Source organism: Miniopterus schreibersii, assembly GCF_964146895.1.
Source record: "Miniopterus schreibersii genome assembly, chromosome: X".
Taxonomy (NCBI): domain Eukaryota; kingdom Metazoa; phylum Chordata; class Mammalia; order Chiroptera; family Miniopteridae; genus Miniopterus; species Miniopterus schreibersii.
Window position 1 is genome coordinate 16,074,360 of NC_138104.1, and position 16,317 is coordinate 16,090,676.

Below are 16,317 nucleotides of genomic sequence, written 5' to 3' on the forward strand. Positions count from 1 at the left end.
CCTGGACAAAGCTGCTTCTCTTTTGTTTTTCCATATATTCTGTGGAAGTCCAAATTACACCAAGGTCTGCTCTGTTTTTGTTTTTTGTTTCTAGGATCCTACACTCAGATTAGCAAACTTTTGGAAGCAATAGCTCACTCTCTTTATGATGAAATTTTTGTCTTTAACCTTAGGATGGATTGGGGGAAGGATGGAGAGGACTAATCATAGTGGGGCCCAACTGGTTCTTCTTTTCTGAATACATTTCTTCAATTGACCAGAGTGGGGCCCCACCACCCCTGCTCTTTGTATTTATGCATTTTGGGATTTTTCTCTTGCAGGTTTTGTATTGGATGACTCCTCCTCTCTTATCAATATGATCATATCTAATTTCTATCCTTAAGAAATTCATCTCAATTTCTGAATTACTGATGGTACATTTTCCTTTAATTATACCACTCTTGGGTTTTCTTTTCTGCTACTCTGATATTTTAAGGGATTTGAGGAGGGGAGGATGGGAACAAAGTTGCAAGCATTTAGGCTGCCATCTTGATCTAATCTGACCAAAGTCATTTTCTTATGTCAATTTTCCTGAGGCAAGGAGAGTGGCCAGGGCTCACTCTGAGAGGCAAGGAGAAAGGGCCTCTTCTAGTGATAGCTTCTGATTACTCAGGACTTGCAGTAGAGGCCCATTAGGATTTAGAAATCTAGTACTGTATCTGCATATCAGTGCTTCTGAGAGAGCCAAGGCACCAGCTAGCAGGCACCGCCCTTGAACAGAAAAGTGAAAGAAAAAGTACCCCCTTGGGGTGAATTAATTAGAACAAAGCACCCCTTTGGGTAGTCCAAGTATAAAAATATTCACCTTTCTCTGCTTATAGGGGCATCCCTGCATTAGGGCACAAGTCTTGTTGACTAGCAGAATATAGGCTAGATTTAATCCCTCCCTCAACACACACACACATACCTCTTCAGTCATGGACCTTTGTGCAGGGCATACCCTGCAGAACCAAATATGGTAAACAACTGCCCAGAGATAAAGCCTCCACACTCTGGGGTTTCTCCCAATTCCATGCACAGGCCTGAAAGGTCAGGTTCAAACTCAGAGAAATTTTCCTTAAGTGAGCATCTTATAAAAGCAGCTTTTGCTCCCTGCCATCCACCACCCCAAGACATAGGCCTCTGACCTTCCTGAGCCCTTGCAGAGCCAACATTACAAAGCAGCCCTGAGCTCTTGCCTTCAACAACTGGTGAACTCTGCTTTTAAAAACTAGGCCTTCCTTGCTTCTCATAGAGCCACTCTCAGCACCTAGAGGAGAAGTCTTTAATGCAAATGCCCAGGAACTATGGACAAGGACTCTACTGACCTCCCTCTCCTGCCCCCACAATCTATCCCCACTCATTCAACCTGGACTATCAGCATATATACCAGAAGTAATTCTCTTGGCAACCCTACAGGAGATGATAGATAGATATAGATATAGATAGATATAGATAGATATAGATATAGATATAGATATAGATATAGATATAGATATAGATATAGATATAGATATAGATATAGATGATATAGATATAGATATAGATATAGATATATAGATATATAGATATATAGATATATAGATATATAGATATATAGATGTAGATGTAGTAATATATGTGCCCTTCTCTAATACCATCTCCCAGAAATTATCTATATCAATAGTTTGTTGCATTGTCTTCTTGACTTATTACTATGTTTACATGAATATATAAGGCAAATATATCTACATTTTTAAAACAAAAATAGTATTAGTCAATACTCATTGGGCTACAACTTTCTTTTATTTCACACATAATGCATCATAGACACCTTTCAGATGGATACATACAATTCCATAACTTTGTTTTTAGTGGCTGCATAGTGTTCCAATGCCCAGTACCATGATATATTTAGCCCAACCCTGCTTAGCTTCCAAGATCAGACAAAAGTCGGCTTGTTCAGACTGGTATGGCTGTATGGCTAAAAGCCCTCTTACATTTCCCCTTATGCCATCCTCACATTCTCAATAGAGTTATAGCAGCTTATGGATAAACTATTATGTTTACATTATTATGATTATGATTATTGGTGTGTGTGTTCACCACCCCAAGCCAACTTTCCTTTCATCAATATTATTATGATTATGTATAAATATTTACTGATGAGCCAGGTAGTGTATTATGATTACATTTCCTTTCTTAAACAACTTTTTATTTTCCTGGATTTAATAATTATCTCTCCTTTTCACTTGTTTAGTTTTCTATGGTGCTCCATGGAGTTGTGCAGTGCACAGTCTGAGCAGTTAAACATATCAACCCTGTTTGCCTATGGCTAAGTCTTACCAAACTATCCAACAAACTTTCAATATAACTTTCCCTACAGTTAAATTAGTAGATAACCTATCAGTTTCTTTTTTTTTTTTTTCCCTTAAGCCTCCTATCTTCATACAATCTCTTGTGTCAGATATCATTTCCTGGATGCCAGGTCTTCTTTTTTGGTTTACTCTCTAGGTTTAGTGAAGCATGTCCTCCAATTGCTTCTTGAAAGAGGAAATTTTGAGAAAAAATACATTTATTCTATTCTAATTGAATATTCTACTCAATTGGTAGTTTAGCTGAATATAGAATTCTATGTTGGAAATGATAGTCAGTAAGAACATAGAAGGCATGGCTCCATTGCCTTTCAGCTTTGCCTATTTCTGTTGAGAAGCCCAATGTCATTCTAATACCTAATCCTTTGTATAGGACCTTTTAATTTTTCTTAATTCCAGAAGCTTTAAAAAAATTTTTTTTAATATGTTTTTATTGATTTCAGAGAGAAGAAGGGAGAGGGAGAGAAAGATAGAAACAGCAATGAGTCATTGATCGGCTGCCTCCTGCACACCCCCTACTGGGGATCGAGCCCACAACCTGGGCATGTGCCCTGACCAGAATTGAACCATGACCTCCTGGTTCATGGGTTGACACTCAACCACTGAGTCACACTGGCCAGGCCTCTCAGAAGCTTTTAAAGTCTGTTCTTAAGTATAGGATTCTGAAATTTCACAGTGGTATGCTTCTATGTGGCCTTTTCTACTCACTCCTGTTTCATTTTATGAGTATAATATTGTCTTTTATTTCTCTGAGTAAATTAATTGGAGTAGAAGCACACCAGTTATCTTTATTTTTTTGTCTGCTCCTTGCGTTGTCTCTGTTTTTTCCCAGTTCCCCCCTCCCACCTTTTTTTTTTTTTTTTTTTAATCCTCTGGCTTTCATGTTGGAACTTTCCCTGAACTGTCTGAAATCATTGATTATTTGTTCATATTGAATAATAGGGCACTAAAAAGCTGAATAGAAGTTCTGTGTGCCTGGGGTGGGGGCTGGGGGGATTTTGTTGTATGGTGATTGCATGTCAAGATGCTTTTTTGGTTGAGATATCAGTAGTTTTTCCCTGGGGTTTCAGTTTAAATTTCCTACTTAGGATATAAGCCTAGTTGCCTATATTTGAGAAACTGGATGTGGGAAGAATCCCTGACTTTCCTCTATTCTCTCTCTTTCAGTCTAGTACACTCTATTACCTTTATTTGTCTACAAGTCTATAACCACTCATGGTCATTATCATTTGTTTTTCATCTATTTTTAAAACTTCTTATTGTAAATACAGAAATGTACAAAGAATAAGTGTATAGTTCAATGAATTTTGACTAGTAGAACCAGCTGGATCATGAACATCCAGATGTCTCTGGTTAAGATTCTACAAATAAGAAACCTCTTTCCTGGTGTAACATATGTGAATCACTTCAAACAGTCCATAGTATAGTGTGAGTGCTTCTATGAGTGTTAGCTATCACCATTCAGGCACCTGATCACCTGCTTTTCATCTTCATAAATGTGCTTTCATGTAACATTTATCTCCTAGTTACATGGAAGGTGGAGTCTACATTCCAGTTTTTCCTTTCCTTCTTGTTTTCAGGTAGTTTCTGTACTTCACTTCTGTACTCTTTACAAAATTTTTAATTTTTATGTAGCCTAATTTGTCAATAGATGGCCAAAGGCCACTGGATAAAAATCAGCAGCTATGAAATAAGTCAGACAGAAAAGGACAAAAAACATAAGACTTCACTCATACCTGGAATATAAAACAAAAGAGTAGTAAATGAACAAATGTAACAAAACAAAAACAAACTCATTGATACAAACAGAATGGGGTTATCAGAAAGGAAGGGGGTGGGGAAAGGTGAAATGGGTAAAGGGGGTTAAATACATATTAATGGATGGAAACTAGATTTTTGGTGGTGAGCAGGCAATAGAGTATACTGATATTGAATTATATAATGTGGCCCACCCGAAATTTATGTTATTAACCAATGTTACCTCAAAAAAATTAATTAATAAAAATCAGCAGCCATTCCTTAGAAAAACTCAATGGGATAGAACAGAACTTTTTGTAAAGAGTATCAAAAAGCCATGAGCAAGCATCAGAATCAAGTAATTTCCCATGAAATTCAGAAATAAAACACGGATGTTCTCCATGGTATTTTGAAGGTTCTGAAATGTAATAAACCAAGAAATTGAAATATGCTGTATAAATCTAAAAGAGAGAAGGAAAGAAAGACAAAAAGATGGGAAAAAGTATAATTGTTTGCAGATGATATGATTATATGCATTGAGAAGCCAACAAATGCAATTTTAAAACCATTAAAACCGAGAAGTATATGCAGTGGACATCTGCTGTTTTGGTTTGCCCAGCATTCCTTTCTTCCTGCTTCTGGTAATAGCATTCTTCTTCCTTTGGAGGTCTGCTCCTCCTTCACTGTCCTGTCAATATAGTCATGGTAGGATGGGCTATGAGACTGCCCTTCCCCATTCCCTGTACACACACACACACACACACACACACACACACACACACACGTGGCTGAGCACCTAACCCCGGATGAGCTACTCATAATATCAAACTCTGCTGGACACAGTGGCAACTCCAAGGGGAAGGCATGTGACCCAGGCCAGAGATATAAGTCCTTTTTTAGAATATTCCAAATCAGAGAATAGCACTCTCTGCTCTTTCTAGAGAATAGTACTCTCTAAAAAGAAGTAGCTTTCTCGCCCAGCCGGCATGGCTAAGTGGTTGAGCATCAACCTATGATCCAGGAGGTCATGGTTTGATTCCCAGTCAGGGCACAGGCCCAGGTTGCAGGCTAGATCCTCAGTAGGGGCATGCAGGAGGCAGCCCATCGATCAATGACTGTTTCTCATCATTGTTATTTCTCTCTCTCCCTCTCCCTTCCTCTCTGAAATGAATAAAAACATTTAAAAATAATTTTAAAAATAAAAAGAAGTAGCTTTCTCTTTCCTTTGGTTCTTGAACTATATGGATGTGACCCTAGAGCAGTTTGTAGCCCTGTCTATATCATGTGGAAGAATCTTAGAGAATGAGGCAATGCAGAAAAGAGAGAAGCTGAGAAAAGAGATGAGGAGATGACTGAGAGCCTAATAGTATTTGAGTCTTTAGATCCTGGCCTGTCTGAGATCTGCCCTGCCCTTCCCAGTTATATAAATGAATAAACTGCATTTTCTTCTTAAGCTTATGCAAGTTGGGTTTCTATCATCTGCAAAGAAGAGTCTTAACTGATATAAGCCAGATGCAAGATAAATATACCAAATCCCATAGCTTTGTTTTTATTTTATTTTATTTTATTTTATTTTATTTTATTTTAAATATATCTTTATTGATTTCAGAGAGAGGAAGGGAGAGGGAGAGAGAGAGATAGAAACATCAATGATGAGAGAGTCATTGATCGGCTACCTCCTGCACACCCCCTGCTGGGAATCAAGCCCACAACCCGGGCATGTGCCCAGACTGGGAACCACACCGTGATCTCCTGGATCCTAGGTCGATGCTCAACTGCTGAGCCACGCCCACCCAGGCCCATAGCTTTGTTTTTAAAAAAGTAATATAAAGTAGTTCCCTTTTGTTTTATTTTCCAATTTTTATTATAATAATTTTCAGACATAAAAGTTTAAAGAATTCTACAGTGAACACCAATATACTCACCACTTAGATTTTACAATTAACATTCTATTATTATATTCCAATAACTTTCTTTTATTCTAGCAATAACAGAAATAGAAACAGGAAAAAATGTATCCCGTTCACAATAGTGGAGAAAGATATGTGTGAAACACTTAACCAGCACAGAGGTCTAAAGCTCCCACAAAATTCTGCTCTTGCTAGACAAATGATCAGGAAAGGAGCAACTTAGCAAGGCAGAAGATTTTAGATAACTGACTTACTATAGTCACTCGCCATGGAAAAAATGGGACTCCACCCCCACCCACTCCAGGAATAGCCAATTGGGGAGCCTAGACTTCCAACCATGGCAGACACCCATCTTCTCCCCCATTCCCCAGTTTCCTCTCCCCTCCCCCCTCTTTGGGGAGTCTGAAATCCCGCCCCCTCCCCACTGGTGTGTTGTCACAAAGGAAGACGGGAGTCCCCAGTGCTGTCAGGAGGAATTGGGCCAGAATCACCTTGGCTGACCTTCCAATATCCTGTAGATAGTATTATTTAAGCTAGAATAACCCAGAGTTTGGGAACTGTATCTATTTCAGATTGGTTTTTGTTTTTTTTTTTTGCTTTTGGTGCCAACTAGGCCCCTGCTAGGCTAGTGGGGTTTTCCCTGAAGGGATTGGTCAGATCTGTTGTCAATCATCCTTGAAATGATTAAATATACGGAAAATCCTGGGTAGAACTTCATGTGATAAAAGGGAACAAATGTTGCCATGGTGATTAATGTTTACTAAAACGCTTCTTCTGAGCCCTCAGGTTTCAGATTTGACTAGATATAGAAGAGCAGGACAATAAATCGTATTGGTCCTCCTGCGACGGTGAGTTAGCCCCCTATTGGAGATGGTAAAACACAGGGAGGGTATCCTTTAGGAACTTACTCATCTGCTTTCAGCCAAAACTCCAAACAATGTCACATCTTTGGGCAATTTTTAATTATTCTTTATGTTGTACTTCTTTTCGTTATGCCCAAATATTTAGAAAAGGCATATTAGAAGTAACAGCCTTTACTCACCTGTGATATGGAGAATTTAGAGAAGAACTTGTTAGAGTCATAGTTCTCTGTCCACAAAACCCTCCCAAGCAAAGTGGTGACCACAGGAGGACCCTCAACAACCACAGCACTATAGCCTGATGAAAAGACCAAAATAGAAGATAATGAGAGATTTGGTTCAGATCACAAGTAAGATTATACTTTGGAGAATCCTCCAAATTAGCTGGAGGACACTTTAAAGGGAGACTATTTCTTAGCATTCAAGCCAACAGGGGCTTAGGCCATCATAATATTTAAAAGGGTATGCTATACTTCCAGTTTAAGATGTCAGTCTGAACAAATGTGTTTTTCTCCCCAAATTAGCTTTAAATGAAAGAAGAAAAAATATAAGAATAGAGCCATAACCACAAGAGATAACAGGAAAGGAAGGGTATGATTAACAGGCCAAAATTGTGAGGATTATTTTTAAAATATGAAATAGGATAAAATTGAGCAACCAGAGTCAATGAATCTGTGACACCATACCTACATGGGAGATGGCTGCTGTAAAAGTGATTTCTCTGTTTTCTAACATAGCACCCCAAAGATAGACAATGTCACAGCCACCTGGATCAGGGGATGAGAATGACGATGAGGCCATCACAGAAGAAAATGGTGAGTCAGTGAACTAATAAAACTTAGAACTAAGTCCAAAAAATGTAAGAATATGTCTAGGAAGCTTGAGTAAATTATTAAAAGATTATTCCTAAGAAGATAAAGCATAATTAAACCATTAATAGAAAATTAGTAGCAAGGTGGAAATAAATTTGTCCAGAGAATTGTTATTAGGTGATGGTGGTGAAGATGGCACTTCTGCTTTTGCATTGCTGTGGTTGTTTTATAGTGAGAATGAATTTGTGTAATATTTTGGCAAAAAAACTTTAAAGTTTGATAATATTCAGTGTTGCTAGTGGTGTGGGCAATCAGTGGTCATTCTGAAAATGGGAGTGTAGGCACAACATTTCTGAAGAGTAATATGGCAATCTATCAAAATTTTAAATATACTTTCCCCTTGACCCATACTACTTCTCCAAATAAATCCTCTAAAATACTTTTCCACATTCATTAAGATCTGTGTTATAGGATGTTCATTGCTACATGATTGTAGTAGTAAAAAAAAAAAAATTAGAAATAACCAAATATCCAAAAATAGGAAAATTGTTAAATAAATTGTAGTATATCTTTACTACAAACTAGTATGCAGCCCTTAAACAGAATGAGATAGATCTCTATGTATTGTCATAGAAAGACCTCCAAAGTATATTAAGGTGTTTTTTTTTTTTAAGTATACTAAGTTTAAAAAGCAAACTGTGAGCCCAGAGTAAGAAAAAAATAAGGAAATCATAAAGATCAAGTGGAAATAAATGACATAGAAACTAAAAAAAAAATACAAAAGATCAATGAAACCAAGAGCTAGTTCTTAGAAAAGACAAACAAGATTGATAAACTTTTAGCCAGACTCATTAAGAAACAAAGACAGAAGACCCAAATAAATAAATCAGAAATGAAAGAGGCAAAGTAATAACTGACATCACAGAAATACAAAGGATTGTAAGAAAATACCATGAAAAACTATATGCCAACAAATTGGACAACCTGGGCAAAATGGACAAATTCCTAGAAACATACAGTCTTCCAAAACTCAATTAGGAAGAGTCAGAAAACCTGAAGAGACCAATAACAACTAATGAAATTGAAGCAGGAAAAAAAATAATAATAATAAAACTCCCAGCAGCCCAGCTGGCACGGCTCAGGGGTTGAGCATAAACCTATGATCCGCAGATCGCGGTTCAATTCCCAGTCAGGGCACATGCCTGGGTTGCAGTCTTGATCCCCAGCAGGGGAAATTTAGGAGGCAGCCAATCAATGACTCTCTCTCATCATTGATGTTTCTATCTCTCTCCTCTCTTCCTTCCTCTCTCTGAAATCAATAAAATATATTTAAAAAAACAAAAAACCTCTCAGCAAACAAAATTCTTGGACCAGGTGACTTCACAGTTCTAAGAAGAACTACAACCTATCTTCCTCAAACTATCCAAAAAAATTTCAAGAGGAAGGAAGACTTACAAGCTCCTTTTATGAGCCCAGCACTATCCCAATTTCAAAACCAGATAAAGAAACTACAAAGAAAGAAAATTATAGGCCAATATCCCTGATGAACATAAATACTAAAACACTCAACAAAATATTAGGAAACCATATCCAACAATATATTAAAACGATCATACACTATGACCAAATGGGATTTATTCCAGGGATATAAGGCTGGTATAATATTTGGAAGTCAATAAATGTGACACATAACATAAACAAAATGAAGAATAAAAATCACATGACCATATCAATAGATGCAGAAAATGCATTTGATAAAATCCATTACCCATTTATGATAAGAAGTCTCAGCAAAGTGGGAATAGAGGGATCATACCTCAACATAATCAAGGTCATATATGACAAACCTACAGCTGGCATCATACTCAGTGAGCAAAATCTAAAAGTGTTTCCTTTAAGATCAGGACCGAGACAGGGATGTGCGCTTTCACCACCCTTATTCAACATATTACTGAAAGTCCTAGCCACAGCAATCAGACAAGGAGAAAAAATAAAAGGCATCCAAATTGGAAAGAAAGAAGTAAAACTGTAATTATTTGCAGATGAGGTGATATTGTTTATAGAAAACCCTCAGGACTTCACCAAAAAGGTACCAGATCTAATAAACAAATTCGGCAAAGTAACAGGATACAAAATTAATATTCAGAAATCAGTGGCATTTCTATGCACTAATAATGAACTTTCAGAAAAAGAAATTAAGAAAGCCACTTTATTTACATTGCAACAACAACAACAAAATAAGATAGCTAGGAATAAACATAATCAAGGAGGTAAAAGATCTATACTCTGAAAACTATAGGACATTGAAAAAAGAAATACAGTGGTACCTTGGTTTTCAAAAGTCTCCATTGATGAACATTTTGGTTTTCAAACGCCATAAACCCGGAAGTAAATGCTTTGGTTTTTGAACATGCCTCGGAAGTCGAACATGCCACATGGCTTCCCCTGAATGCAAGATCCTGAGGTCTAGCTGTCAGCTGTTGATCCCTCGATTTTCAAATGTTTCAGAACTCGAACTGTCTTCCGGAATGGATTACATTCAAAAACCAAGGTACCACTGTAGAGGAAGAGACAGACAAGTGGAAGCATATACCATGTTCATGGATAGGAAGAATTAACATCATTAAAATGTCCATACCACCCAAAGAAAATTATAAATTCAACGTAATCCCTACTAAAATACTGACAGCATATTTCACAGATCTAGATCACAATAACGGATATCAAACTATACTACGAAGACACTGTAATTAAAACAGCCTGGGACTGGCATAAGAACAAGTGTATAGATCAATGGAGCTGAACAGAGAGCCCCCAAATCAACCCATGAAATGATGGCCAATTAATATTTGACAAATGAGGCAAGAGCATAGAACAGAGTTAAGACAGTCTCTTCAATAAAGTGTCTTGGGAAAATTGGATAAGAACATGCAAAAAAATAAATGGAACTAGAATATCAACTTACACCATACACAAGAATAAACTCAAAATGGTTAATAGACTTATTAAATGTAAGTAACAAGACCACAAAAGTCCTAGCAGTAAAATCTCAGACATTTCACATAGCAGTATTCTATTTTTCTTTATTTGGTTAATTCTCATCTGAGGATATTTTTTCCATTGCTTTTTAGAGAGAGTGGAAGAGAGGGAGGGGAGGGGAGAGAGCAAGAGAGCAAGAGAAAGAAACATCAATGTGAGAGAAATACATCGACTGGTTGCCTCTTGCATGAACCACCACCACCACTGGAGAGAGGGAGAGAACCCAAAACCCAGGCACATGCCCTTGACTGGGAATCGAACCTGCAACTCTTTGATGCTCTAACCACTGAGCTACACTGGCCAGGGCGAGTAGCATTATTTTCACCAATACATCTCCTACGGCAAGAGAAACAAGGGAAAAAAATAAACCAATGGGACCACATCAAACTAAAAAGCTTCTGCACAGCATAAGAAACCATCAACAAAATGAAAAGGGAAACCACTGTATGGGGAGGACATATTTGCAAATGATACATGTGATAAGGGGTTAATTTCCAAAATATATAAAGAACTTATACAACTCAACACCAGGAAAACAAACAATCCAAATAAAAAATGGGCAAAGGACCTTAATAGACACTTCTTCAAAGAGGACATACAGATGGCCAATAGACTCATGAAAAAGTGCTCAACGTCACTAATCATTAGAGAGATGCAGTTGGTTTAGCATCATCCTGTGCACTGAAAGATTGCTGGTTTGATTTCTGGTCAGGGCACATGCCCAGGTTGTGGGTTCAGTCTGGGTCAGGGTACATATGGGAGGCAACCAATCAACGTTTCTCTCTTTCCCTCTCTCTTCCTCTCTCTCTAAAATCAATTTAAAAACATAAAAAATATTTTAAAAATAAAACTACAATGAGGTATCACTTCACATCTGCCAGAATGGCTACCATCAATAAATCAACAAAAAACAAGTGCTGTCAAGGATGCGGAAAAAAGGGAGCCCTAGTACATTGCTGGTGGGAATGCATACTGGTGCAGCCACTATGGAAAACAGTATGGAATTTCCTCAAAAAATTAAAAATGAAACTGCTGTGTGACCCAGCGATCCCACTTCTGGGATTATATCCTAAGAATCCCGAAATACCAATCAGAAAGAATATATGGCCCTAGCCAATTTGGTTCAGTGGTTACAGCATCAGCCTGTGGACTGATGGGTCCTGTGTCCAATTCCAGCTGAGGGCACGTACCTCGGTTGTAGGCTCAATCCCTGGCCACAGTCAGCTCCTGAGGGGGAGTCAACCAATCGATGTGTCTCTCTCACATGGATGTTTCTCTCCCCCGCCCCTTTCCACTCTCTCTGAAAAAGCAATGGAAAAATATCCTCGGGTGAGGATTAAAAAAAAGAAAGAAAGAATATATGCACCTCTATGTTCACAGCAGCACTATTGACAATAGCTAAGATCTGGAAACAGCCCCAAGTGCCCATCAGTAGAAGAGTGGATAAAAAAGCTGTGGCACATTTACCCAAAGTAATCCTATGCAGCTGTGCAAAAGACGGATCTCTTACCCTTTGAGACAGCATGGAGGGACTTGAAGAGTATTATGCTAAGGGAAATAAACCAGAGAAAGACAAGTATCACATGATCTCAGTTATATGTAGAATCTAATGATCAAAATAAACAAATGAACAAAATAGGCCCAGAGACATGGAAGCATGACACAGACTGAAGGATCTCAGAGGGAAGGGGGTTGGGGGGTAGGCAGAAAATAACCAAAGAACTTATATGCATATATGCATAACCCATGGACACAGACAATAGTGTGGTGAAGGCCTGGGGTGAGGCGGGAACCATGTAGAGGGAGGCAATGGGGGGAAAAAGGAGGACATCTGTAATTCCCTCAACAATAAAGATAATTTTTTTTAAAAGCTGTGTAACACTGAAAAAACAAATACTATGTACCTTTTTTTTTTTTTTAACCTTTATTGGTTTCAGAGAGAGGAAGGGCGAGAGAGATAGAAACATCAATGATGAGAGAGAGTCATTGATCAGCTGCCTCCTGCATGCCCCCCAACTGGGGATCAAGCCCGCAACACGGCATTTGCCCTGAACGGGAATCAAACCATGATGTCCTGGATCCTAGCTGAAGCTCAACCGCTAAGCCACCCCCGGCGGGGCAAATACTATGCACCTTTAAAAAAGAAGGATCTCTTACCCTTTGCAATAGCATGGATGAACCTGGAGATTATTATGCTAAGGGAAATAAGCCAGTCGGAAAAAGACAAATATCACATGATCTCACTCATATGTAGAATCTAATGAACAAAATAAATTGCCAAATAAAATATGTCAAGACATATTTTGGATGCATGGAACAGACTGACAGATCTCAGAGGGGTGGGTGTGGGGGATGGGAAGAGGTTAACCAAAGAACATATATACATATATGCATAGCTCATGGACATATAGTGTGTTGGAGGCCTGGGGTGATGTGGGGGGTTGGGGGAAGAGGGGTAAAAAGGGGGGAATGGGGGACATCTGTAATACCCTCAACAATAAAAGAAAAAGGCCCTGAAGTGGAAAACAAAAAGCAAATTGTAGAGCTATATGTACAGTAATGATACCATTAAAAAATACCAAAGCTTCCTTTAGTATATATACAAATATGTATGTACATAAATACTGAGGAAGACTATGCACCAAACTTAACAGTGAAGGAACACTTCCACATTTTATCCTACATTCTTCTATATTGTTTGTTTTTTTAAAAGAAGAATGTGTATGTATGGCATTTGTATAAGCAAACAAAACTGAAAGATAACCATCAATAGAATGTAAACAGTGTGTAGAGCTTCCATTAATAGTTGAAAAAAAGAAAAAAAGGAAATTCAGTCAGTACAGCAAAAGTAAGGAAAGGGGAAGAAGAAACCACAATCAAGTGTGATTAGAATTTTTTTAAAAGTGACAGGAGGCCTGGGCCAGTGTACTCAGTTGGTTGAGCATTGGTCCATGCACCAAAGAGTCGCTATTTCCATTCCAGGTCAGGGCATATACCCAGGTTTCAGGTTCAATCCCCCAGTCCAGGTGTGTGCAGGAGGCAACTGATCAATGTTTCTCACTCACATTAATGATTCTCTCTCTCTCTCTCTCTCTCTCTCCTTCTCCTTTTCTCTTTCTCTAAAAAATCAAGAAATAGTTTAAATTTTTTTTTAAGTAACAGGAGTATGTACACCTATATACAGTATACTATGCTGCATGTAAAAATGGTGAGTTAGATCTGTGTATACAGACATGGAAAGCTGTGGTACATTTACATAATGGAATACTACTCTGCTGTAAAAAGGAAGAAAAATTTACCTTTTTCAACAGCATGGATGTATCTGGAGAACATTATGCTAAGTGAAGTAAGCCAGTCAGAGAAACACAAGTACCACATGATCTCACTCACATGTGGAATTTAATGAACACATTGAACTACCAGGCAAAATAGAGACAGATTCATAGATAGAGAGCAGGCAGACAGCTGGGGGTGGGGGGGGGGTGACGGTGGGGGATTGAGGAAAAAGAAAATGAGAAACTCATGGACAAGGACAACAGTATGGTGATTGTGGGGGTAGAGAGAGAGAGGTGGAGGTGGAAGAGGGCATAGAGGGGATAAAAGGTGATGAAAAAATAATAAAATAAAAAGTCACTTCGGAGCAAAAAGGGTAATTACTACTATTTTTTTTGGTATATCAATCAAAATGATACCTATTTTTTGTCAGATTGGCAAAAAATATATTTTTTGGTGTGCCCCAGAATTTTAGTAATTAGTTTATGTGTGCAATGAGATGGAGAAGGTTGAAAATCACTGCTTTATAGCTCTGTCTGTTGTGGCTCAGTTGGTTGAGTGCCATCCTGTGCACCAAAAGGTTGAGGTTTCAATTCCTGGTCAGGGCACAGGCCCAGATTAGGAGTTCGATCCTGGTCGGGGTGCGTGTGGGAGGCAACTGATTCATCTTTCTCTCGCTCTCTTTCTATTCCTCTCTCTCTAAAATCAATAGAAACATATTTATTTTTTAAAAAAGGAAAAGAAAATCACTGCTTGAGGGATCTGAGACTGGGATGCTGCCTTGATTGCCCTCCTTAGCACTCCAGAGTTTCTGGTTAAGAATGAAACTATTCCCTGAGATCTAGTCTCCTTGCACCATCCCTAGTGCGCCTTATTGTCCCTCACCTTAGGGATTTAAGCACGCTCCCCGTGTTCCTTCTTTGTGCCCCCTGCTCCCTCCTACTCCCTTCGCCTGGCTAATCCCACTTACCCTCTGGAAGCTCTTCTCCTGACCCCTACCCTGTCTGTGTTCCTCTAGCAGCTTTTATCTCTCAGTTCTGTAACTGTCCTCACCCACTGGGCCAATTGAGAACTGTTTGAGATCAAGGGTTGTCTTTGTATACTCCGTGACTAGATCCTAACGGGTCCTCAGACTACATTTATTCAGTGTTTGCCTGGCAGAAGGAGCTGGTTTCTGCTTCCAGTAAAGATCAGCCACTGACTGAGGGTCCAGCCAGAGAGCCCATTGATTTTCTAGAGTCAAATTCCCACTGTCTCCTGTTTGTTAATCCTCATCCGAGGTTATTTTTCCCATTGATTTTTCAAGAGAGTGAATTTTTAGAGAGAGTGGGTGGGAAGCCAGGAGAGACCAGCTCCGAATGAGTTGGGATTGAACCTGCAACCTAGGTATTTGCGCTGGACTGGGAATTGAACCTGTGACCCTTCTGGGTGGGGGGCTGACACTCTAACCACTGAGCCAAACAGGCCAGGACACCACTGTCTCCTTGAATGTACACTGCTTGCTGCTGTGTCCTGCCAGCTTGAGAATGGCCTGGACCGAATCCAAGCTTGGCCTCCTTTGAGCACTGTGATTTGGCTCATCTTTATAAAGGAGTTATTTTACTATTCTTTTTTTTTCTCCTGGTGAGTGGGGCTCTGAACATCTTTTCCTAACTTGTCTATTATTGGAGACAATTTTATGGCCTGTCTGCTTACGAAATTGTAAAGTATGAGAAGTACTGTATTTGGAATTGGGGGGAAAAACTAGGTTTGCTTTAAGTCTGTGGGATTTGTGACTTTGACAAGTCATTTTAACCTTGTTCCCTAAGCCTGTTTCTCATCTGTAAAATGGGGATGGCCTTGACCTATCTCATCCTGTGACTATGAGGACAAAATAAGATTGACTGTGAAAGTGCCTTGAAAACTTGTAAAATCAATTGCAAATGGAATTTTGTATTAGTTCTGTGTTCCCTTATGACATCCAGCACCATGCCTTGCCCGGAGTAGTTAGTTGCTCAAAACATTTTTGTTGAATGACCAAATGAATTGGCAAGAGAAATAATGCTATTGGTGGGAATAAAGAACATTTAATAGAATCAGGAAAAACGGATCACTTGGCAATGGAAACATCCATACAGTAAGTAATAGTTCAGAAGTTGGGCATTTATGGATAGTTCCAAGCCTACATTCCTAATGTCTGCTCTTTGTTTTACTTATTTAAAATATTTAAATTTTCTTTTAAGATGATTTTGTCAGGTAAAATGATCTGTCAAATTTGACTAGGTCTTAAATATTTAGTTCACAAAGCTGTTTTTGCCCCAGGCAATACTGTGAG

At 38.6% G+C, this 16,317-nt stretch overlaps 1 protein-coding gene across 3 annotated transcripts in view; it reads right to left on the reverse strand.

Annotated features, from left to right (window-relative positions):
* MCTS1 (MCTS1 re-initiation and release factor) overlaps positions 1 to 16,317 on the reverse strand; it is a 39,981-nt gene that overhangs the window by 17,134 nt on the left and 6,530 nt on the right. The window contains exons 3-5 of one of the 3 annotated variants that reach the window (XM_081126420.1): positions 12,241 to 12,278; positions 10,019 to 10,248; positions 7,062 to 7,177 (exon numbers count right to left, since the gene is read on the reverse strand). In XM_081126420.1, coding sequence (XP_080982546.1) covers positions 7,062 to 7,177; positions 10,019 to 10,069 — 167 coding nt within the window. In that variant the 5' untranslated portion in view covers positions 10,070 to 10,248; positions 12,241 to 12,278. The remainder of the gene's footprint in view (positions 1 to 7,061; positions 7,178 to 10,018; positions 10,249 to 12,240; positions 12,279 to 16,317) is intronic. The other 2 variants (XM_081126421.1, XM_081126422.1) reach the window with 2 other exon arrangements.